General features: G+C 40.7%; 1 protein-coding gene across 21 annotated transcripts in view; it reads left to right on the forward strand.

Annotated features, from left to right (window-relative positions):
• Positions 1-404: 404 nt before the first annotated feature.
• LOC106083366 (homeobox protein cut) overlaps positions 405-24526 on the forward strand; it is a 41081-nt gene continuing 16959 nt past the window's right edge. For 2 of the 21 annotated variants that reach the window (XM_059366407.1, XM_013246454.2), the window contains exons 1-3: positions 406-1543; positions 9938-10965; positions 18066-18436. In XM_059366407.1, the coding sequence (XP_059222390.1) occupies positions 18338-18436 (99 nt within the window). In that variant the 5' untranslated portion in view covers positions 406-1543; positions 9938-10965; positions 18066-18337. Of the gene's footprint in view, positions 1779-9937; positions 10966-18065; positions 18437-18471; positions 18915-24526 lie in introns of those variants that run through there. The other 19 variants (XM_059366393.1, XM_059366401.1, XM_059366391.1 and 16 more) reach the window with 19 other exon arrangements.

Consider the following 24526-nt stretch of genomic DNA (forward strand, 5'->3'; position numbering starts at 1 on the left):
CATGAGAAAATGTATTATTTTTTTCTAGCCCCCTTAACAGCTGACTGAAAGGCGCCTGTCCCTTAACCTAACCTATACTAAATCGATCCTCCGATTTAGCTTCATAAGCCCAAAAAAAAACATCAATTTTCATTCAAATTGGCTTATATTTGTTATTTAAATTACACTTCAGCCCCATGACACTGACACCAAAAGCTCCCAGGTTAACCAAAAATACTTTTTTTATAATGTTTTTAAAAAACTTTTTCCCTGTGATGCAATACAATTTCTTCTAAAAATTTCCCCCGTGAAAATTTTTATCTTCAGGTGGCATCACCAGCCTCGGCGAACAGTAGTGCAGAATTGTAAAAAAGAACACAACAAAAGAAAGCAAAACGATTTAGCCATTTTCCCTCAACCAAGTGGACGACATAGAATTTGAGCAGAGCGCCATACGGTAAAGCCAATAGTGACAGCAAAACAGCCAACAAGCAAGAGCCCATCATAACACATTAAATGGTGAGTGAGGAAAAACGTTTCGTCTTGTCTTGTCTGGTCTGGCTCTGGTCTGGTATCGTACGTTTCGTTTGCTCAGACTAAAAGGGGAAAATGTGAAAACTGCTTAAACGGAAAAATAAAAAAAAAATAATTATAAAAAAACAAAAAAAAAATTAAAAGCCTTTATTTATTAAGTGGAGTAACAGAAGGAGGTGGTGAAAAGTTTAAAACAGAATTGTAGTTTTTCCTGTGTAACATGCTTAAAAGAAAATTGAAGAAAAATCAAAAATAAAAATGATGTTTGGTAGTTTAACAAACTAAATCAATTATTTTTTTGTTTAACGAAAAAGTGAAAGTTATGATTTTTCTAATATTAAGAAATTGAAAAAAAGTATTATGAAAAAGTTTACTTAAAACTCACAGCCACATAGAAATGTCTCGTTAAAATACATATGTGTGGCTAGGTATGGCATATACATATGTACGCCACACACATGCACACTCTCACCTAGCCATGCACAGTATAGGCCAAAAAGTTATTTTTATATAATGTAGAGGAAACGAAAACATTGCCGAGAAAAATACTCACTCATTCACTCGCTCACTCACTAGGCTGCTCGCTCGCATGTCAAAGGCGAAAAACGTACGGAACGGGAAAAAAATCACAAAACGAAAACAAAAATAAGTCGCACACGATTCGAAAAAAATAAAACAAAAACAAAAACAACAAGAAGCAGAACGAATTTTCTTTTTTCCTTCTTTTTCTGAGTGCTCGACTGCCTGCTTGCCTGCCTGCCTGTCGTCGTCTGTCTGTCTGTCGTCTCTTCTTTTGCGTTTGAACAAAAAAATTGTGTAACAAAAATTCAAAATAAATTTTTTCACCAAAACCCATATCCCTTTCAACGAATTTTAAAACGAAAAAAATCCACTGTAAAAGGAAAATTTGTGCAAAAAAGGGCTTCTTAGCCAGGAAATGTGAAATGTGAAAAGCAAATGGAGTTGACAGTGATTGGCAAATGTCGGTGCAAGAAATCGATAATGGGCAAAGCAAGCGGCCCAACCAAGTGTACGAAAAATTAACTTTTTTGAATTAAATAATGAATAGAAGTGTAAAAAGTTTTTAAACAAAGGCAAAAAATAACTACGTTGTAAAAAAAACAAAAAAAAAAACGTTAAAAAAAATTATCATCTAGACTTTTCTTTCACCTTGCAGTTTTTCACCCTTTCGATCCATGCACCCAGTTGTCTACCTTAAACCATGTTGGCATTACTGCAACACCCAAATAAAGCGATACCAAACAGTGGGTGGTGACACAATGATGTGCATAGCAAGTTATCGTTTTTTTGTTTGTTGTCTCTCCCTCTAAAGGTGGATCCAGAAAAGTCAGCAATTATTTTGCAGCATCCTTGAATACTCAATGACATATCCAAACGCCCGCAAACATAAATCAATGCAAGCGCATAAATTTAACTGAGTTATCAAACTGCATGGACAGCATGATTGTCTAGCCTTAAGAGTTATTGGTTGCTAGTCTGTTTAAAATACAAAAAAAAAACGTGGTGAAAATGTCCTCCATGTTTCGAAGTAGTTGATATTTCTGGAGATTGTCCCCCAGACAATAACCGAATGGAGCTCGCATACAGAACAGCTTTGTCCATGCATATCGTGGGGGGGGGGCATTCAGGGCTTTGGATTTTTTGAGTTAAAAAGAGAAAAAGAAAAAAATAGTGGTTCTTCACGGCATTTTGTAGCTGGGAACAAAAGTACGGAAGAAGTGCCATTCAATATCCTGGCATTGAATACAACTAGAAGAAAGCTTTAAACAATGTCGAGACTGACTTATGGATTCTATCCATGTGGAATCGTCTCTGGAATTGAGAATCTTACCTATGGCCGACCACTATAAACAGCCTGCTAAAATTATTAACCAAGAACGTCTTGGATATGGCACACGACTAGGCTACACCCAAGAGGCGAACGTTACCATGGCCGCCTATGAACAAATTTTTCAGCGATAAAAAGGGGTCCTTAGGCCGGAAACATTTGTGAGGTACTTTGCCATGTAATAACTTCTCCCCAAAGAGGTTTCGCGCTGCAGCACACCATTTGGAGTCGACTATAAAAAGGAGGATCCTTATCATTGAGCTTAAACTTGAATCGGACAGCACTCATTGAAATATGAGAAGTTTGCCCCTGCTCCATTATGGAATGTTTATAGGTCAATTGTCATTTGTATCTCACCCATGGCTGACCACTAAAAACAGCCTGCTAAAGTTATTAACCTAGGACGTCTTGGAGATGACATACGGCTAGGTTACACCTAGAGGTCTGTCAGTCAACTCAGTAAAAACTAAGGATTGGGTTAATTGGGAAGGTTAGATTATGTTCATGGGCAAATTGTCATTCGTATCTCACCTATGGCTGACCACTATAAACAGCCTGCTGCTGTTATTTACCAAGGACGTCTTTAAGATGACATACGACTAGGTTATCCTGGGAATCTGAAAGTACAATAAAATAATACAAAAAACATAGGATTAGATTGAATGGGAAGGCTAGGTTAGGTTGAAACAAGTAAAAGCGTGCAAAGTTCGGCTGGGCCGAATCTTATATACCATCCACCATAGATCTCATTTGTCAAGTTCTTTGCCCAGTATCTTACTATACTATTGGAGCTATATCAGGTTATGGATCAATTCGGGCTACACATGATTTGGATGATGGCGACCATAGTAGAAGTCGTTGTGCAAAATTTCAGGGTAGCACTATAGAGGGTTAAGAAGTATAATCACGAAATCGGTTTACATGGGAACTATAGCAGATTTCGAGCCGATTCAGACCGTTTTTGGTGCGTAGGCTGAAGGTCATTGTAGAAAATTTCAGCCGAATCTGATAAGAACTTCAACCTCTAGGGCAATGTTCTTATCCGATTTAGACCATATTTGAATATGAAAAATCACTGTGCAAAGTTTCAGCCAAATCGGATAAGAATTACGCCCTCTAGATGGCGACGTATGAACCACGAGCTGTATGACGACGATAGCGACAACGGCTGCGGTGGCTAGGTCATGTTGTCAAATGGGATGAAGAAGCTCCAGAAAAGAAGTCCTTTGAAGGCAAACACGGTGGTACATGCAAACCGGAAAGAAAAAAAGCCCGATGGAAAGATCAGGTGGTGGGAGACACTTCGAAACTTGGTATCAGAGATTTTAGAATGAGCGCAGAAGATCGTGGCGCTTAGAACGCTATTCTACGTTCGGATAGTGGAACAAATGTTCTGTCAAACCCAATTAAAGAAAAGAAGATGCTCAAGAAGTATAATCAGGAGCTATATCAGGTTTTGAACCGGTCGAAGCCATATGTTAGTGGTCATAGAAAATTTCCGCCACATCGGATTAGAATTACGTCCTCTACAGGCACAAGAAGTAAAATTGGGAGATCGATTTATATGGGATCTATATCAGGTTTTAAACCGATTCAGACCATTTTTGGCGCGTATGTTGAAGATCATAGAAAAAGTCGTTACACAAAATTTAAACCAAATCAGACAAGAACTGCGACCTGTAAGGGCCTCAAGAAGTATATTCAGGAGATTGGTTTACCTGAGAGCTATATAAGGTTTTTTACCGATTCAAGCCATACTTGGCACGTATGTAAATGGTCATAAAAAAGTCACTGTGCACAATTTCGGCCACATCGGATAAGAATTCCGCCCTCCAGAGGCTCAATAAGTATAATCAGGACATTGGTTTATATGGGAGCTGTATCATGTTTTAGACCGATTCGGAACATTATTGGCCCATATGTTAGAGGTCATAGAAAACAAAAGTCTCTGTGCAAAATTTCAGTCAAATAGGAAAATATTTGGGCCTATTAGTGGCTAAATAAGTAAAATCGGAAGATCGGTTTATATAGGAGCTATATCAGGTTCAAAACTGATTCAGACCATTCATGACACGTATGTCAGAGGTCATATAAAAAGTCACTGTGCAAAATTTCAGCGACATCGGCTAAGAATTCCACCCTCTAGAGGCTCAAGAAGTATAGTCGGGAGATCGGTTTATATGGGAGCCATATCAGTTTATGAACCGATTCAGACCATACTAAGTACGTATGGAAGTGGTTATAGAAAAAGTCAATATGCAAAATTGCAGCCAAATCCGATAAGAATTACGCCCTCTAGAGGCTCAAGAAGTGAAATCGGGATCTCAGTTTATATGGGAGCTACTCCAGGTTATGTACGGATTCAGACCATATTTGTCGCGTTTGTTTCAGCCAAATCGAATAAGATTAAGCGCTCTAGAGGCTCAAGAAATATAATCGGGAGATCGTTTTATATGGGAGCTGTATCAGGTTATAAACCTATTTGAACCATACTAACCGAACTTAGCACAGTTGTTAGAAGTCATAACAAAACCTTTCACACAAAACTTCAGGCAAATCGGATTAGAATTGCGCTCGCTAGATCAAGATCCGAGAAGGGTTCATATGACAGCTATAACAAAACATGGACCGATATGGCCCATTTACAATCCCAACCGACCTACACTAATAGAAAGTATCTGTGCGAAATTTTTAGCTTTATCGCTTCGAAAGTTAGGTTGTTTTCGACAGACAGTACTCTGATGTTCACTGACAAATCGTCTCATCTTTCTTTCCACCTTATTCCGCTTTGGCGGATCTTGCCATATTTAGAGAAGGCGTTAATTTCCTTCTTGCACTCCATGGATGTTGGTGATTCACCTTGCTTGTTATAGCCCTGATGTCCAGTTTACTGTCCGTAAAGATGTTCATGCTCGACTCCATACCACCTCACGCATTCCGTGATCACCCGGATATCAGCCTGCAGGATCTATTATGGTAACGCAGTCGAAACCTGATCTCAGTCCCTGGGTTCTCAATGTAGACCACATGCGCACTCTGTCCTTAAGCCTTGATCCATCCGTGTAGCATGAAATCCACATGGCACTACCAGAGTTGTGTCAACCATCAAAGACCGTGGAGCTGGTAGCGGTAATTCGCATACGACTGCAAGTGCCGTCTCAGGTATCCAATCGGAAACCTCTTCCATTCCATTTAGGTTTCCTCTCTTCGCTTCATGATGACCTCGTTGACCTGCTCCTGCAGCCAGCTGCAGTGGCTGGCTCACACTTATCTATCTATGGGAAAGTCTCCAGAGCCCTGATGGGCATGATACACATCGCTTATGCCAAGACGACCTGTTCTCTGAACCATTCCAATCTACCAAAATACTGAGGCTTAAATATGTATTGGCCTAATCACTCTCCTGTAGAGCCAGTGAACTTTCTTCGTATTCAGGTTCAACTCCGAGTCTAAGGCCCTTCTACATAATGTCTAATATCTATGAGCCTTCTCGGAACGCTCCCGAATGTGACACTTCCAGTTCAGTTTCCGGTCCAAGAACACTCATGCCGTATAAAGAAATCCTTCTGTTGAGGAAACGTAATGCGTCAAATTGGCCCACCTTCGTCTTCCTCATGAACAGTCAAATTCCATAAGAACCCGAGCCACCCGGTACTGGTCTAAGAATTCTATCAGTGTGTCGATCCGGTCATTGTCAAAGGCATCGAAGAACTCTTCTATTTTATGCACCACCTCGTGGAGGTCAGACTCCACCGACCCTTGACATAGGCATGCTGTTTGTATTTAAGCTCGCTGTATATCCAACTCTTTATCATGGTATTCACTATACGCTCCATGGTTTCGAGTAGAAAGGCTTGTAGGTTTTTAGGCCTTTGGAGTCGCATAACTTGCCTTGCCGGGCTTGGGTATAAATACCACACTTGCCTCCTGCCAGGCTTCCTAAACGCGCTGTGAAAATAGTGAGTAGATCGGGCACCAGATAGTAGGCCTTCTTCTGTTGTGACTACGGAAATATTCCATCAGGTCCGGGTGGAGCTCCTTAAGGCTTCCTTTACAATAAATTCCGTAATGGTAAGCCTTCGATCAACCTCATTATTCCAGGATTCCTATGTCTCCGTAAGTCCCGTCGTATCCCGCGTTTTAATCAAAAACATCAATATATTCTCCGTTGTCTCTGCTCTCATTCCCATGTTCTATTAACGTTTCAGTTTGGACATGGGCTTTAGAGAAAAACTTTTTACTTCTCACATATTAATGAGTGCTGTCCGATTCAAGTTTTAAGCTCAATGATAAGGGACCTCCTACTTAAAGCCGATTTCGAACGGCGTGCCGCAGAACTACACCACTTTGGGAGAAGTTTTTACGTGGCATAGTACCTCACAAATGTCGCCAGCATTAAGAGGGGATAACCACCGCTGAAATATTTTTTTGTGATGTTAATTTTTTTCTAATGGAGCTCAGAGTAGCGCAGAGTTTAGCATGTCGCCCTATGATGGTGAACGCCTGGGTTCGAATCCTGGCGACATTTGTGCGGTACTGTGCCATGCATAGAACCCATGTAAAAACTTTTCCCCAAATAGGTGTCACACTATGGCATGTCGTTCGGACTTGACCATAAAAAGAATATTCCTTGCCATTTAGCTTAAACTTGAAACGGACAGCACTCATTGATATAGTGAGAAGTTTGCCCCTGTTCCTTATTGGAATATTCATGGTAAATTTGCATTTTTGCTCTGTTATAAAATCTGCGGAGTTCTTTCACAATGTAGCGAATCTTCGCTGACATCTAGTGGTTTCTTGGGACTGAATTCCTCTCTCGAAGAGAACAACTATCTTCGAAAGACCCCATGCTGTTGACATTGTCGTCAATGTCTTCCAAGCTTAGACAAATCAAAGTAACATATCCACGTTTTACTCTGTAAATAGTCTTCCGAATTTTGTCCAGTTCCAGTTTGCCGCTAGCCGTGCTATTCTAAACCTATTGTAGCTATGGTCCGAGAAGGAATGCTCCATGGAAACGTTCAAAACTAAACCTAATCGATTCGATTTTCGGAATATATTGTCACAATTAAAACCTCCTGCCTAATCCTAATAACAAATGTAATGTAACAAATGTTATTAGGTCGTTAGTATTCAAGAATTCCGACAGGGCTTGGCCCCGCTTATTAATGTTGGTACTACCCCACGAAATGTGGCGAGAGTTCCCATAGCATGCTATTAATATCTCATTTCCTGTCTGTTTTGCCTTCCTTACCAGCCGATGCAGCTCCGAAATGGCTGGCGGTGTCGGAGAGTGGAAGGCAGATAAAGTGATGCCAGGTATGCTTCACCATTTCTCTGTCTCAGCACTGTTACATCCGACATCGACAACTCTAGGGAAAATATATAGTTTTAACTTTTCTGACAATAGCGCAGATCCTCGACCGAGTTCCAGTGTTGGTAGATAATATGGTTCAGTTCAGAAACTTTGTTCCGGGTTGTCCATGGCTCCTGAATTATGGCAAAATAAATCTTGCCCTTGCTGATTTTCGCCATCAAAGTGCATGTTGCCGTCTCGCTACGGTGAAGGTTTATCTGTACATCAATCATACGGATAAACCCTTCAATAAATGGGCTCCTTGGAAGTTGGTGATGGTATCATCGTCGGCTGCCTATACGTTAGGCTGCATTAAGTCGTCGTTCCTTGCAATGTCTGATGTTCTAATATTAGGATCTTTGCCTATTCTAGTCTTCCGAATCTTGAGACATTATGGAGTCTCCTGCCACTGCACTGTCTAATGTCTAAATATGAGGATCTCTGTCTATCCAAGTCTTCTTGAGAGTAGATGATGATCTCATCGTTGGATCCCTGTCCTTAAGGCTGCATTGAGATTCCTGCCACTGCACTCCCTGATGATGCAGTATTAGGATCTTAGCATATCCTATCCTCGGGCCAATGAGCTGGTGAAATCTTACCGCATGCACTGTTGATAGCGGTAGCTGCATACCAGTTCGTCTCTTTTGTGCTTCCTTACCACTCTGGCATAAGAGGGCGGCTACCTACCCTTTTTAGCGAACATCTTCCCCTTCCGTGATTGCTGTGGCGTCCTTTTGGACGTCGCAGTTCTCCGTAAAGATTCAGGGGTCGTATGCACTTCTTTCGATCATATTCCGACTTTAACTCCACTGTCTGGAGTCTCAATTGAGATAGGGCTGGCTTGGTATTTCCAGAGTATTTGAAAGCGGGAAGGTCTTTTTCAGCGTTTTAGCAGTGTCATGCTCTTCGTGAGTTTTGATTTTCTTTCCAGCTTCCGTAGAAGTCCTCACTGCTGCTGTCATCCCGCTGTCCCCATTTCCCGAATCGGCTGTGATGACTGTTTCATTGACACTGTCGTTATTTGAACCTGAATCGGAAACACCACCTTTACTAAATGCTAAGGAAGAACTGCGCATCCCTCTTGCTTATCCGTATCTTCCTCATTTGTTAGTCTGACGACTGGTATTGCGTTTGAAGCATTACTCTTGACTACAGGTGCCAAGGGCACCGTAGGGGTTAGCATGTTCGCCTATGACACTGACAGCTTGGGTTCGAATCCTGGCGATAACATCAGAAAAAAATTAAAAGCGATGTTCTTCCCTCCCAATGCAGGCGACATTTTTGGAATTTTTGTACCATTTGGTATGACAGCCTTGTAAGAACTTCTCCCCAAACAGGTGTCGCACTGCGGCACGCCATTCGGACTCGGCTATAAAAAGCAGGTCCCTTATCATTGAGTTTAAACTTGAGTCGGACATTACTCATTGATATATGAGAAGTTTCCCCTGTTCCTTAGTGGAATGTTCATGGGCCAATTTGCATTGCATTACAGGTACCAAGGCACCCACACCTATGTGAGGTGCGGACAATATGCTACTGTCTGATGCCACACCCCTGTTGGGCCCTCAGAGTCCATTTTATTTAGAGCCGCCTTCTGAATAGGTATTACTTTTAAAGGTAATACTATTCCTAGATAAATACGTCCGCTCCACTCAACGTTTAGTTTAAAACTTTTCATATATATCGTCGTCTTCGCCATTCCATCGGAATTCTAAACCTACCCTTTTCCAAAGGAAGGGGTGCTGAAACCACCCTTTCCCAATGGAAATTGTTCTACGTATAGAATATTTATAGGTAGTCTGGTAATTCCAGAGGCAATTTCGCAAACGACTCTAAGAGCTTTTGTAGCTTTTGGACATTTCCAAGTGAAAAAAGATCATGAAGCCTTCCCTACAGATGTACACATTGGCAAAAAGAAAAATTCAATAATTTCCCTCTTTGATAACAACATAGAGGATGACTTTAAAACCTAATAATAAAGTCTTGATTATTTAAAAACAATAACTCTTAAAATTTGTGTGACTAAAACCACAAAAACTCATCGACATTTTCATTTCAATACAATGGCATATAAAAAGATGTGTAATCGTTAACGTATTTCGCTGGCCTTCCTCCTATCCCATCAATCCACGAAAAGAAGTGCAATATTACAATACCAACAATATAAACATATATATAATAGTATATCAAATGTTCATTACATATGGACTGACAACAAGTTGTTCTTCTAAAAAGCCTACATAAATAAACAAAGAAAATTTATAAAAAAAAAAAATAAGAAAATAAACAAAAACGTCAACGGCAATAATAATATAGAAATTGTTTTGGTTAATTATTTTTGGTTTATCACTCAACGTCATTTAGTGAGTCCTCGTCACGATTGTGTGATTTATTTTCCCTAAAAAATCTCTGTTTAATTTAAAAATCAGACAATAGCAACAATAAAACAACTGTATGCACAAAAATAAATTTTAATTTTTTATAAAAAAATGTAAGCAACAGCAAAAAAAGACAATAAGAAATTTGGAAATAAAAAGAAACAACAACAACTAAAATAAAATAATAGCAAATAGCAAAATGTTCGATATCCGTTGAGTTCCTATAACAAATGGCTGATAAACAACAACGACAACAACATACCACAACATAAATAAAATAACAACTACAGCACGTACAACCAACAACATCTCTCTCTCTCTCTCTCTCTCTGTCTCTCTCGCTCAACACACTCTCATAGCAACACCAAAAAAATCAAATCAACAAAAGAAAACTCTGCAAAGCAAAATAAATAAATAAAACAACAACTACAAAAGCAGTCTCTCTGACAACAACAAAAGAAAAAGCAGCCGCATCCATAGGCCACCAGACAATGATAATGTCGTTGATAATGTTGCCACCTGCCACCTTTAAAGATACTGTCTACAAAACATTGCCAATGTTGTTACGAGCCTAAAGGGATATCCTCAAAAAAAAAAACAAACAGCAGCGCAGCAGTTGTCATCTGTCTACTTCGACTTCTTCGTCTTCTTCTTTCTTTATCTTTCCCATATTCAGTCTTTCGCACAAACCATACACTCTCGCTCACTTCTATGCCAAAGGCAAGGCTGATAAACAAATGTTGGTGGGATTTAATATTTTCAACAGAAATTTTCTTACTCTGCTTTAAAAGACTTCTTCGCATCTCAATCTCTTATCCTGTTTTATGGACAGATTTCCTGTTGGCCCAACATTGCGTGCGGTTGTGTTGGTAAGTTTTACAAATATTTTTTTCCTAAGTATATTTTTATTTAGTTATTTGCCGATTAAATAGGTTTATTTGACAGATTTCCTTTATAGAACTGTCAAAAACCCCATTTTAGGGCTTCATTAAGTTTTTATTATTCGGCGTAAAACACGTGGTGACCATTGTTAACATTTTTGATTAGTTGTAGATACTTCAAAATTGTGGTGGGAAAATATACACTCACACAATTTCACATTTTTGTGTACGTGTGCAAGAACATAAACCCATAGACTTGGAAATAATGTCAACAAGAGCGCATCACTGCTTTCAAATCACATTACTCGTGTTTTTAATAGTGGTAAAAGTTATATAAATACATACATTTGTGCTGCTCGTATTACAAGAAGGATGTAACTCATACGCCTTGGTGAATTTATTTATTAAACGAGTGGTTTATCATACACTCCAAGGTACAACCAGTATGGGGAATTAGTATATTCACTGTTAACTCACTTATCTACTATTTTTTTCGGAATCCTGTTGAGAACATCAGAAAAAATGTTCATCGGTGGTTATCCCTGGTTCAGGATTGCAGGATCTCTATGGAGCATTCCTTCTCAGACCATCACTATATTAGGTTAGAATAGCACGGCCAGTGCCAAATCTGATAAGCTTACGGAATAAGTTGAGAACCAACTGGCCAAGATTCGGAAGACTACTCACAAGAAAACTTGGGCAAGATAATTTAGATTGTCCAAGCATAGAAGATATTGACGACAATGCCAGTAGGATTACGACTGCACTAGTGGAGGCTTTCGTAGATAGTTGTCCTCTTTAAGAAAGGAAATCAGCCCAAGAAAAGCCCCGGATAACCGGGGAGATTCGCAACATTGAGAAAGAGGTCCGCAAACTTTTAACAGAGAGCACTTCGTAAAAAATCTGAAATATATGGGATGTGTATTACACATGGCTCAAGGAAAACATTAAGATTACCAAAACGACAAGACGTGCCTCCTGGAAGCTTTTCTGTGGCCAGGTCGATAGCATAAATGATGTCGCCAAGATGAAAAAGTTTCTCTCAAAAACCCATGTCCAAACTGAAACGTTAGTAGACGACATGAGAGTGAGAGCAGAAACAACGGAGGGCATGTTGAGACTTTTGATGAAAACCCATTTTCCACAGGATACGCCGGGACTCACGGAAACACCGGAATCTTGGAATAAAGAGGTTTATCGAAGGTTTATCGTAACGGAATTTATGGTCAAGGAAGCCTTGAGGAGCTTCAAACCATTTAAGTCAACAGGACCTAATGGAATATTTCCGGCGTTACTACAAAAGGACGCCGACTATCTGGCGCCTCATCTGGCAACTATTTTCACAACGTGCCTAGGACTTGCATATACTCCGAAAGTCTGGCAGTAGGCAAGGGTGATGTTTACACCCAAGCCCGGCAAAGTAAGTTATGCGACAACAAAGGCCTACAGGCTTATAAACCTTACATCCTTTCTACACAAAATCATGGAACGCATTGTGGATACTATGATAAAGAGTAGGACATTCAGCGAACTGCTTAAATGCAAACAGCATGCCTATGTCAAGGGAAGGTCGGTGTAGATTGCCCTACACGAGGTTGGGCATAAAATAAAAGAATCCTTCGATGTCAAGACGTACACCCTGGCGGTTTGCATTGACATTGAGGGGGTGTTTAATAATGTGCGGAATGACGCATTGATCCAATCGTTAGACCAGTACGGGGTAGAACGGCTCCTTAGAGACTGGATAAACCATATGCTAAGGAACAGGTGGATAAATTGCGGATACCATGTCATAAATATAAGGGAGAAAGTGGCACAGGGCACGCCACAGAGGGCAATTTATCGCCACTCCTTTGGATGACCACCATAAATAACCTATTACGGATGCTGACTGAGGAGGAATTTCAACCCGTCTGCTATGCAGACGATGTTATAATACTTCTAAAGGTTAAGGATCTGAGCCAGCTATGCAGAATGGCCGAAAGGGTCTTGCATATGGCATATGACTGCGGCTAGACCCAGGGGTGTCAATGTTGATCCAGAGAAGACTGACATATGCCTGCTCAAGAGGAAGATGAAGGTGGACCAATTTGACGCACCACGTTTCCTTAATAAAACAATTTCGATATCTGAAAAGTTCAAATACTTTGGTGTGATCTTGGATAGGAAACTTAATTGGAAGTGTCACATTGAGAAGCGTACTGAGAAGGCTCACAGATATTGGGCACTATGTAGACCGTCCGTAGGCTCGAAATGGAGCCTGAATCCGAGGATAGTCCACTGTCTCTACAGAAGCGCGATTGGACCAATACTTACTTACGCCACAGTAGTTTGGTGGACCGCTATGGAGAAAAAGTGCAACGTAAGGACCATACAACAAGTTCAGAGAACATGTTGTTTTGCCATAGGCGGAGCGATGAGGACCACGTCCACTAGGGCACTGGAGACTATTCTAGATATCCGACCCATTGAGATACAAATTAAATGTGAGGCAGCCACTGCGGCTATGAGACTTAAGGCGATGTGAGAACGTGTTGAGAATGGGAGCAGCTCATAACATCGCGGCATAATCGAGGCGACGATAGGGAACCTGGAAGGAAGGGAAGAGGTTTCCGATCGGATACCTGAGACGACACTTGAGGTCGAGTGCGAGGCACTGCTGCCAGCGGCACAGTGTTTGATTGGCGGAACCGTAGTATTGCCTTCTGGAAGATTATGTTATACGGATGGATTAAAGTTAGGGGAAAGTGTGGGCCTGGGAGTCTTAATTGAGAATACAGGGACAGAGATATGTTTTAGACTACCTGACCATAGGCAGAAATCCGGCCGATCACGGAATGTGTGAAGTGTTGTGGTACTAACGCGTGGACGTCGAGTGTGAACATCTTTACGGACAGTATGAGACTTTAGCCCAACGGAGAATTTTTAAAGGATAGGAGCCTAAGGTGACACTTGAAGTTGAGGGCGAGGCCCTGCTGCCAGCGGTATAGTCTTGGATTGACGGAACTCTCGTATTGCCATCTGGAAGATCTTGCTGCACAAATGGATCAAAGCTAAAGGACAGATTGGGCCTTGGTGTATACATAAAAGACGCAGAGACTGAAATTTGTTTCCGACTGCCTCACTGCTTGATGTGGCATGAGTGTGCACACCTATACTTACTTACTTCAATTGGCTATGAGCGTTCCAAGTACCTCAATCTCCTACGCTCCTTCTACAATCTCTGACACCAGGTTTGGAGGTGTCTCCCACCACTTAATCTTTCCATCGGGCTCTTGGTCGTCCCATTTTGCGCACTTTGCGTGTACCAACGTGGTCGTCTTCAAAAGACTTCCTTGCTCGGGGCTTGTTAATCCATTCGGACAATGCGACCTAGCCAACCCAACCGTTGTATTTTGATGCGTTTAACTATGTTATCGTTTTCATACAGCTCGTGGTTCATACGACGCCTATATTCTCCATTAATGCAAACTGGTCCAAATATTTTACGAAGGATTTTTCTCTCAAACACTACAAGTACTGCCACATCCCCTTTCGCAAGTACCCATGCTTTCGAGCCATACAATAGCAAGGGTAATATCAGTGTCATGTATAGCGTAATTTTCGTCGGCCGAGAGATGGCTTTGCAGCTCAGCTGCTTGCTCAATCCAAAGTAGCATCTATTAGCCAGTATTATCCTTCGTTTTGTTTCAAAACTGGTGTCACTTGTTAAGGTTACGGCGGTGCAGAGGTAGATAAAGTTGCTTACTATCTCAAAGTTGTGGTTCCCAACTTATTACATTTTCTTTATCTGATAGGGTTTACGGGGCTTTGTGGGAGTTGATATCATCCACTTTGTCTTATGTCCATTTAATGCCAAATCCTTTTTCATTGATTCCGTTTCCGCTGACCGACCCATAATATCGATGTGGTCGGCATAGGCGTTCTCTTATGAGTAGTGTGTCATGCCTATTTACACCTGCATCGCGTATAATCTTCTCCAGCAGGATATTAAAGAGATCACACAATAGGATGTCATCCTACCTGAAACCTCGTTTGGTATTGAACGTTTTGGAGAGGTTCTTGCAAATTTTATCTGAATAGCGTGTATCGGCAGACATCGTATCTGTTTTGCTGGGGTACCGTATACTTAAAATACCATTGATCGTACAGAGCTGTCGAAGGCGGCTTTGAGTCAACGGAAAGATGGTAGGTTTGATTTGACCTTTTCGGATCTTTTTCAGGATTTGGCACAGTGTAAATATCTGGTCTATAAGACCCAAATATTTCGTTGATTTTAGACTTTAATCTTTCACACAGTAAGCTCGATAGTATCTTATACGCAGTTGGGAGGAGCCGGCAACCCATCGGCTCCTGCTGCATTATTGTTTTTCAGCCGACATAATGCTACGTGAACCTTGCTTTGACTAGTTGGTACACATTCGATACCATCATCAAGAATTGGCTCTGTGGTATACTTATGGTAACCAACATCGGTTACCAGCAGATAAGAAAAGTTTTATTTCATATCTTCGGCACGCTGTTCGGACTCAGCAATAACAACTAAAACCGTTCTTAGTTTAGCAGGGCCGAATCTTATATACCCTCAACCATGGATCGTATTTGTTAAGTTCTTTGCCTGGTATCTCTTTATAGGCAATCAAAGGATAATGCTATTGGAGCTATGTCAGGCTATAAACCGATTCGGGCCATACTTAGCTTGGAAGTTTAAGACAAAAGTATATCCCATTGTGCATAATTTCAACCAAATCAGATACGAATTGCGCCCTAAAGGGACTTGAGAAGTAAAATCGGGAGATTGGTTTGCATGGGAGCTATATCAGGTTATGGACCGATTCATAGGAGGCCATAGAAGTCACTGGGCAAAAGTTCAGCTAAACTGGATAAGAATTACGCCCTCTAGAGGCTTAAGAAGCAAAATCGGGAGATCGGTTTATATGGGAGCTATATCAGGTTTTAGACCGATTCGGAACATACTCTTTGTACATCCAATAAATGTCATAGAAGACGGCATATAACAAAATTTCAGCCAAATCTGATAAGAATTACGCCCTCTAGAGGCTCAAGAACTAAAATGGGTTTTGGGCCAATTTGAACCATACTTGGCACGTAAGTTGAAGGTCATTGTAGAAGTCATTGTACGAAATTTCAGCAGGATCGGACAATAATTGCGCACTCTAGAGGCTCAAGAAGTAAAATCAGAAGATCGGTTTATATGGGAGCTATATCTAAATATGGAACGATATGGCCCATTTACAATCTCAACCGACCAACACTAACAGGAAGTATTAGTGCAAAATTTCAAGCGCCTAGCTCTACTTCTTCGAAAGTTAGAGTGCTTTTCGCAGACCGACGACTTAAAATGTCTAGACGATCAAAAATATAAATACTTTATGGGATCTGAGACTAATATTTTGAGGCATTACAAACGGAATTGCAAAATTAGTATACCCCCATTCTATGATGGAGGGTATAAAAAGAAAGCCAGGAGAGGTGTTTACATAGCTACTATGCCATGTAAGTCTCACAAATGTCGCCATCATTAGGAGGTTATAACCTCCGCTGAAAATGTTTCTGATGTTCTCGCCAGGATTTGAATTCAGGCTTTAATAGTCACAGGCTGGCATACTAACCCCTGCGATACGCTTCACTCCTAAGCCAGCGTTTTTATACCCGCCACCATAGGATGGGGTTGAGAATAAAGATATCTGCATGAAATTTTGTACAGGTTCTTCTTATTGATGTAGGTCGTTGGGGAATGTAAATGGGCTATATCAGTTCAAATTTAAATATGGCTCCCATATAAAATGGTCCTTCGACTTGACTTCTTTGACCTCAGGAAGGTGCAATTATTATTCGATTCGACTAAAAAGAAAGATTAAAGACCTAAAATTTAGCAGGTGTAAACGTATCTCCCGATTTGATATCTTGATCCACCAGAAGCCGCAATCGATGTCCGATTTGATTGAAATTTTTCACGTAGTGTTCTGTTATGACTTCCTATTAGTGGTCCAAATCAGTCTATAACTTGATATAGCTCCCATATAAACCGATCTCCCGATAAGTCTTCTGCGCCCCCAAGAAGCTTCAATTTTGTGTCTATTGGTTGGTTTGTTTATGTGTACCGTATAGACTCAAAACGGCTGAACAGATTTTCTTGAAGTGTTCTAGGATGGTGAAGAATGATCCTATGGTGAAAATAGGCTACTTTTCATTTTTTGATATCTGATGGGCAGGCGGGCCCTCCCCCTTACCTTAATTTTTTAAAACGACAGATTTCACAACTGGTTTAACCGATTCAAGCGAAATTTTGGCTGCACACTTATAGTAACCTAAAATTTAAAATTTGCTATCCAAATTTGGGGCGAGATACCTGAGGGGACCGCCCCACCCAAAAATCCGCCCAAAGGGATGTATGCACCTATACAGGGGCCACCCACCCGGCCATTCCACCCTTATAACACCCCCAAATTGGATATATTTACTGATTTAAGAGTAGTGTACGGTGCTTATATTTTTTCAGGGCCCACCCTTTTAACTCCCCCAAATGAAAGGTATTTGGGAGTAGCGTATAAATCTGATATACAATTCCGGGGCAAAGGGTCTGATAGTGCTCCAATCCAGCAACGAATTCAAACCACCAAACGAATTAACCTACCATGTCAATATGGGACACAAATGAAAGGGATAGGAGTATAGAACGAAGTTATATATATCCCCATTCGGGTCGTTATGTTTGCAAGACCACCCCACCCCCAAATTCCCAATGGGAATATTGGGCCCAAATAAAGGATTGTAGGAATGATTACATCAAACATCCAAACTGAAATGACCCAAAACCCTCTGAGCGATCTCAGAGACCAATAAAGATCATATTGTCTTCAAATCATCATTTTCGCAGCATGGTATTTCATTAAAATCTCTTAAATTATCGAATATAAGTATTCAAAGGAAATTTTATTCCATATATTGTAAAGGAAGGCGCAGCGGGCGGGCTAGGTTCAGCTAGTATTTAAAAAACTGAAAACCGTATATAAAAGAGTACAACACGCTAATAAATAAAATATTTTTTTTTTATATTTTTCCAGACCCAATTTCATCACTTCAACTAGACACAGCCATCCAAGACATGAAAAGAAAAGCTCAAATTCAAAAATAAAACCAAAGGTCTTCCAAGTATAACAAAAACTAGAAACAACATCCTGTAAAACTCAATAAAAAAAAAACAAAAACAACAAAAAACCAAGGCAAACCACAACGACTAACAACAATTGCAAAAGGCAAACAGAGAAACACCATTCTCATCAATAATAACAACAACGAACAACGGAGTAACATACAAAAGCCTTTTTCACAAGGCATGTTTATACCTGATTCACTGCGTAGCTGTATGATCGAGACGGACGTTAACTCTTATCTGCAAACATCATCCTCAGGACAGGTGCTGAACTTATACGTGGTATCAGTTTTTAAAACTAAACAAACAAACAAAAAATTACCAAACTTTCTTTGAAGTGAACTAAGTTAAAGTGGTCTAACAGTCTAACAGAAACAAAAACTAACCACACATTTATAAACCAAGTGACTAATTTGCTAACAAGACTAACAGCCTAGTTTGAAAGTTACGTTTTTGCCATATTTTTACCTCATAACTTTGTAAGACAAGGATTATCAAAACAAACGAAGCCCAAACCCATAATGCATCGAATGAACTGAAATGAAAATATTTTACATTTCGGCTGAAATGAAAAAAGTGAAGGATCAACATTTCCATTTAGCCACAGAACGAAACAAATGAAAGCTCCCCCCTCCATATTCAACGGTTATTTTTCAAGTTTCCTTTTACTCCTTCTCTTGTTATTCCTATCGAAGTGAAAAAAAAAGAATTTCAAAATAGAAAGCCTATCTGACAAAACCAACTCGAATTCGTTAACTAAGTAATTACCAAAAAGCCAACATCATCATCAACAACAACCAAAGTTACTAACAAATCTCTCTCTTTGTGTGTGTGTGTGTGTTGTTGTTGTTTTTTATTGTTATTATACCTTCTCTTTGTTTTTTGTTGTTTTTGATTTTCCACAAAAATTTTGTAAGGTTTGTTTGTTTGTCGATGGTTGATTTCGTTTGGTCGTCGTCTGTTTGTCTGTATGTTTGTATCCTATTTTGATTATTTGCTGTGTGTGTGTCGTCTTACTTCTCCTCATAAAAAATGATACCAAGTTTGTCTTTTGGTGTACTTGTTTTCATCATATTTTGTTATTTCCGTTTCCTGTCTCGTTTTTTTTACTCTTGCACTCATACAACTGCACCAACACACTGGCGTACACTCACTCACTTACCCATACTCTTCACTTTTCTACCTCTCTTTCAATCTGTGTTTGGTTTCAGTTTTGGTTTCGTTCGTTTTTTCGTTTTTATATTGGTGTGTGTTGTTCATTCATACATAATGTCCTTAATAAACCGTTATGTTTTCGTTCTTTCCCTATTTTTTGGGCCCTCTATTCATTTGATGTGTTTGGTTTGTTATATCCATATGGTTGTGTATATGTCTAGTCGAGGTTTATTTGTATCGGTGTGACCCCCTTTTTTGTTGTCTGATGCCTATCCATCAAATGATATTGGTTTGTTTTGATTTTTTCCCTTCAGTTTTCTTCTGTTCTGTTGTTGTTTAGCCCTCGTCGTGTGTTTTTTCCGTTTTGCAAGACTTGATGTATTTCAACACCGTTTTTACACAGCTTATGGGAGATTCATTTGAGTTATTTTTTGGGAAGGTTTTTTTTTTTAAACCACATAATGGGCGAAAAACTTCAACACTTTCATAGTGAATTTTTGAAAAGTTAGGATATATACAAGAACAGTGGGCATAATTACCAAAAAATAACAAACAAAATTTAAGATCAGATTTTGCAATGACATATCAAATTTTCAAAAAATTAAAAAAGTTTGGAATAATTCTTAAATTTCACAATCTTTTGTCGTGCAATAATGGGAAAAAATTCTGAAACTTGCCGATCTTTGGTACTTAGGTTAGGTTGAAAAGAGTGTGCGAAAATTAATCCGCACTATTCCACTATGGACATACACCTAAGCCAGTAATCGGCTTGTTTTACGCTCTAAATACTAAAAAGGTAACCTCGAAAAAAAATCTAAGTTAGGAATTCCGTGCTACCTACAAAATCTTTAATTGTTTTCCATGCCACTCCCCTAAGTTGGTTCATGTCTGATATTGTGTCCCTATCTTAGTGCCGGTATCTGTTAGACGCGAAAGCGAGACAATGGCATAGGAAATGCTCCAGCATCTCATCATCTTCCCCGCATACCCTACACATGCTATCACTTGCTGCACCGATTTTACATAAGTGAGCTCGTAGTCCTATGTGTCTCGTTATGATACCGAAAGCTATATTAACCTCCTTCTTACTTCCTTTCAGTAATACTCGTAGCCTCGTCTTCACACGATCGACGTCCTACCGACCGATATCTATTCCACATGGTTACAAGCACATTCGAAGACCCAAAAGGCTTCTGGTTAACCAAATTTATTGACGGCAATTCTCTGGCCTCCACTGCTAAATCGCCTGCTTTTTTATTCCCAGTTACTCCGCTATGGCCCGAGACCCGAACGATGCGCATCGTGCCATCCTCAGAGAAGGCGTTAATCTCCTTTTTATACTCCAAGACGGGTCGTGATCTTACCGTCCTGATTGTTATTGCCCTTATGATAATTTTACTTTCCGTAAAGATCTTCATACTCGACATCCTCGCGTTAACACCACACCACCTCACACATTCCGTGATCGCCCGGATCTCCGCCTTCAGTCTAAAACAGATCTCAGTCCCTGGGTGAATGAAGAATCCCAATGAAGATCCCCAAGCTGACTCTGTCTTCTAGCGTTGATCCATCCGGGTAACATGATCTTGCAGATGCGTTCCTTCAATCCAAGTCTGTGCCGCTGGCAGCAGTGCCTCGCACTCGACCTCAAGTGTCGTCTCAGGTATCCGATCAGAAACCTCTTTCATTCCTTCTACGTTTCCTATCGTGGCCTCTATTATACCGCGATGGTATGTACTGCTCCTATCCCCAATCCATTCTCCTATAACCTTAAGTCTCATAGCCGCTGTGGCTGCCTCGCACTTAATCTGTATGTCCTTGGGTCGGATATCTAGACTAGTTTCCAGTGCCCTAGTGGGCGTGATCCTCATCGTTCCGCCTATGCACTTTTTATTCATTGCAGTTCACCAAACTACTGAGGCGTAAGTCAGTATCGGTCTTATCACGCTCCTTTAGAGCCAGTGGACTATCCTCGGATTGAGGTCCACTTAATGCGCAATATCTGTGAGTTTCGTCGTCAGCCCCCCGTTTGTTAGGCGGTATTGTATCACCTGCCACTACACCGCCTGATGTCTCAATATGAGGGTTTTTGCCTATCCTAGTCTTCCCAATCTTGAAAAATACAGCCTTACTCCTGTAGTGCTCTATGCCTTTAGTCTTAGCCAAACTTGTCACAGAGACTTGATCAATGCCAACCACAAGGAGAGTTCTATCCTCCATCTCTTCCCTGTGGAAGACCTCCCACTTCTCTGCGACCAAACCTTGGTTTGGCTTGCCCATGCGTTCCGTCGCAAATTTACTGCCGCATCCGTCGCCTTTTTGAGCTGGGAGATGTCCATCTTCCTCACAAGGTCGAGCTTTGGGCCCTCCCAGGGAGCGTGGATACCTCTGACGAGCTGTTTGACGGTTTAAATTCACTCCGCCGACACAAAACGCAGCTTAAACATGTCCCCTCTATACTCGCAGCTCATCATTTGTATGGGTGGACCCTCTACAGAGTTCCACATATGTTCGAAAACCCGCTCGTTAACCAGATCCTTCACTTGCGACCGATGATCTGGTGGAATCCTACCTGATGCACTGCCGATATTGATGACTGCATAAGTCAGTTCATATCTGTTGTGCTTCCTTGCCACTCTGGCGTAATAGGGCGGCTCCTTACCATTCTCAGCGACCATCTTCCCGTTCTGTGATGGCTGTGGCCTCCTTTTGGAATGGCTGTGGCCTCCTCTATGAAGACTCAGGGGCCGTGAGCGCTTCTTTCGTTCCTATTCCGACGTTGTCTCCCTCCGAAAGACACTGTCTGGAGTCTCCATTGCGGGAGGGCTGGCTTGGTTTTCCCAGAGTACTTTAAATCGGGGAGCTACAGAGTACTTTAAATCGGGGAGCTATTTTCTTATTCAGCATTTTAGCAGTATTATGCTCTGCGGGAGATCTGGTTCTCTTTCCAGCTTAATTAGAAATGCCTGGAATATCAGTTCTATCTCTTACATCATCCTGCACCTTCGCTCGATTACGCTGCCGGTGCCCGAGTTGCCTTCCCGGTCTTCTTGTGAGCTTTGCAAAGCCCTCGCTCACTGCTGCCGTCAGCCCGCTGTCCTCACCTCTCGATTCGGCTGCGATGACTATTTTATTGTTACTCTAGATTACCATGTCCGTCTGTCAGTCGAAATCATTGACCCTTCGAACGAATGAAGCTTTACGCAAATGTCCTCTTGCTACCAGCAATCAGCAAGACATTAGTGGTGTGGATGATTAACTGTCAAATAATTCTTCAGGAACAATGCCTTTTGGATCGTCAATCCCAGCGCTTCAATTTACCTACATCTTGTTGAATCGGTGGGTCACAATTTGTTTAGACTCTTTGAGGCAACCGAAGTTTACAGCGGTTTCCAACAATCTCGTCCATTCTTCTATTGGGTCTTTAAGATTGGTATTGAAGTCCCATTGTTTGAGTCAGCTAGTTTGAAAGGCATTCGTATAGCAACCTCGTTTACAAGCCGCTTTACTCGAAGACCTTTGGTATATTGTGTCCGCACTTTCCATTTCCTTCTTCTTTCTGCGGAATAGGCGTTTCTCCTCTCTCCTTTTCTCCCAATACCTCTCCTCCATCTGGCGCGTTGCTACTGATGTCAGGGTTGCTCTGTATGACGCATTCTTGGCTTCAGTAGCATCTCAACACTCTTGGTCGTACCATGGGTTTCTTGGGGGAGGATTCCGGTACCCAAGTACGGATTTCGCGGCATTTTCCATAAAGTGGGCAATGGTTTGCCACTGCGCATAGGGAAAAGGGGTGCTTTCATCAAGCAGTTGGAATTGGAAAAAATCGCTTCAGATTTGGATATAGCTCCCATACATATGTTCGTCCGATTAGGACTAAAATTGCAAATATATCCACATTTGTATACCGATTCACGAAATTTTGCTCGAAGGATTTCCTTTGAAGTCTCGATATTATTGGTGAATTTCATAGAAATCTGCTCAGATTTAGATATAGATCCGTTCGTCCGATTTGGACTAAAATTGCAATTATATTGTCATTTGTAAACTGATTCCCACGAAATTTTTCACGAGAGATATAGCTGAAATATATATGTACGTCCGATTTGGACTAGTATTACAATTATTTTGCCATTTGTTAACCGATTCACACGAAAATTGGCGCAACGGAGTCCCTTATGATTCCCGGAATTGCTATTGAATTTAATTGAAGTCGGTTCATAGTTAGATATAGCTCTCATAAATATTTTCGACCGATTTTAAATAATACTCAATAATTAGTTATTTGTTTACCGATCTTCACAAAATTTGGCACGAAGGTTTCTCTTATAACTCATCTAATGACTGATGAATTTCATAGACATTTGATCAGTTTTAGATATAGCTTTCATATATATGCATCTCCCAATTTCAACTTTTAAGGCCTTTGCTAAGGCATTAATCAATCGATCTTCTCAACTATTTGCTCAACGATTTACTCTATGGCTTCTTCAATATAAACTTTCCTACTGCATTAAAATCTCCCAGAACGATTTAATATCATGGGCGGGGCAGCGGTCATATTCTCTCTCTAGGTGCTTATAGAAAATATACTTGATATATATAGACCTTTTCGAATCATAGATGGCATAGATGTTGGAAGTCATAAGTTTTTGTTCCATATTTCAACCAAATTAGATGAAAATGGGGGCGCTTCTAAAGGCTCAAGAAGTCAAATCCAGGAATCGGTTTATATTGGAGCCGATTCGGATCATGCTTGGGATGGATGTTGGAAACTATGGCAGAAGTTTTTGTGCCAAGTTTAAGCCAAATCGGATGAAAACCGCGTCTGGAGGCTATATCAGTTTATATTTCGATTCGCATCATACTCGGTAATGGAATGGTTAGAAGTCAGGACGGAAGTCCTTGTGCCAATTTCAGCCAAATCAGATGAAACCTGAAGCTTTAAGAAGCTCAAGAAGACAAATCCGGGGATCGGTTTATATGGCGGCTATATCAGCTTATAGATCGATTCGGATTATACTCGGCATTGATATTGGAAGTCAGAACCCAAGTCATTGTGCCGAATTTCAGTCAAATCGGATGAAAATTGAGGCTGCTAGGGGCTCAAGAAGTCAAATCTTGGGATCGATTATATGGGGCTATACTTGTTTACAGACCGATTCGGATCATACTCGGCAATGGAATGGTAAGAAGTCAGAACAGAAGACCTTATGC

The sequence above is a fragment of the Stomoxys calcitrans genome, chromosome 4, assembly GCF_963082655.1.
Source record: "Stomoxys calcitrans chromosome 4, idStoCalc2.1, whole genome shotgun sequence".
Lineage (NCBI taxonomy): Eukaryota > Metazoa > Arthropoda > Insecta > Diptera > Muscidae > Stomoxys > Stomoxys calcitrans.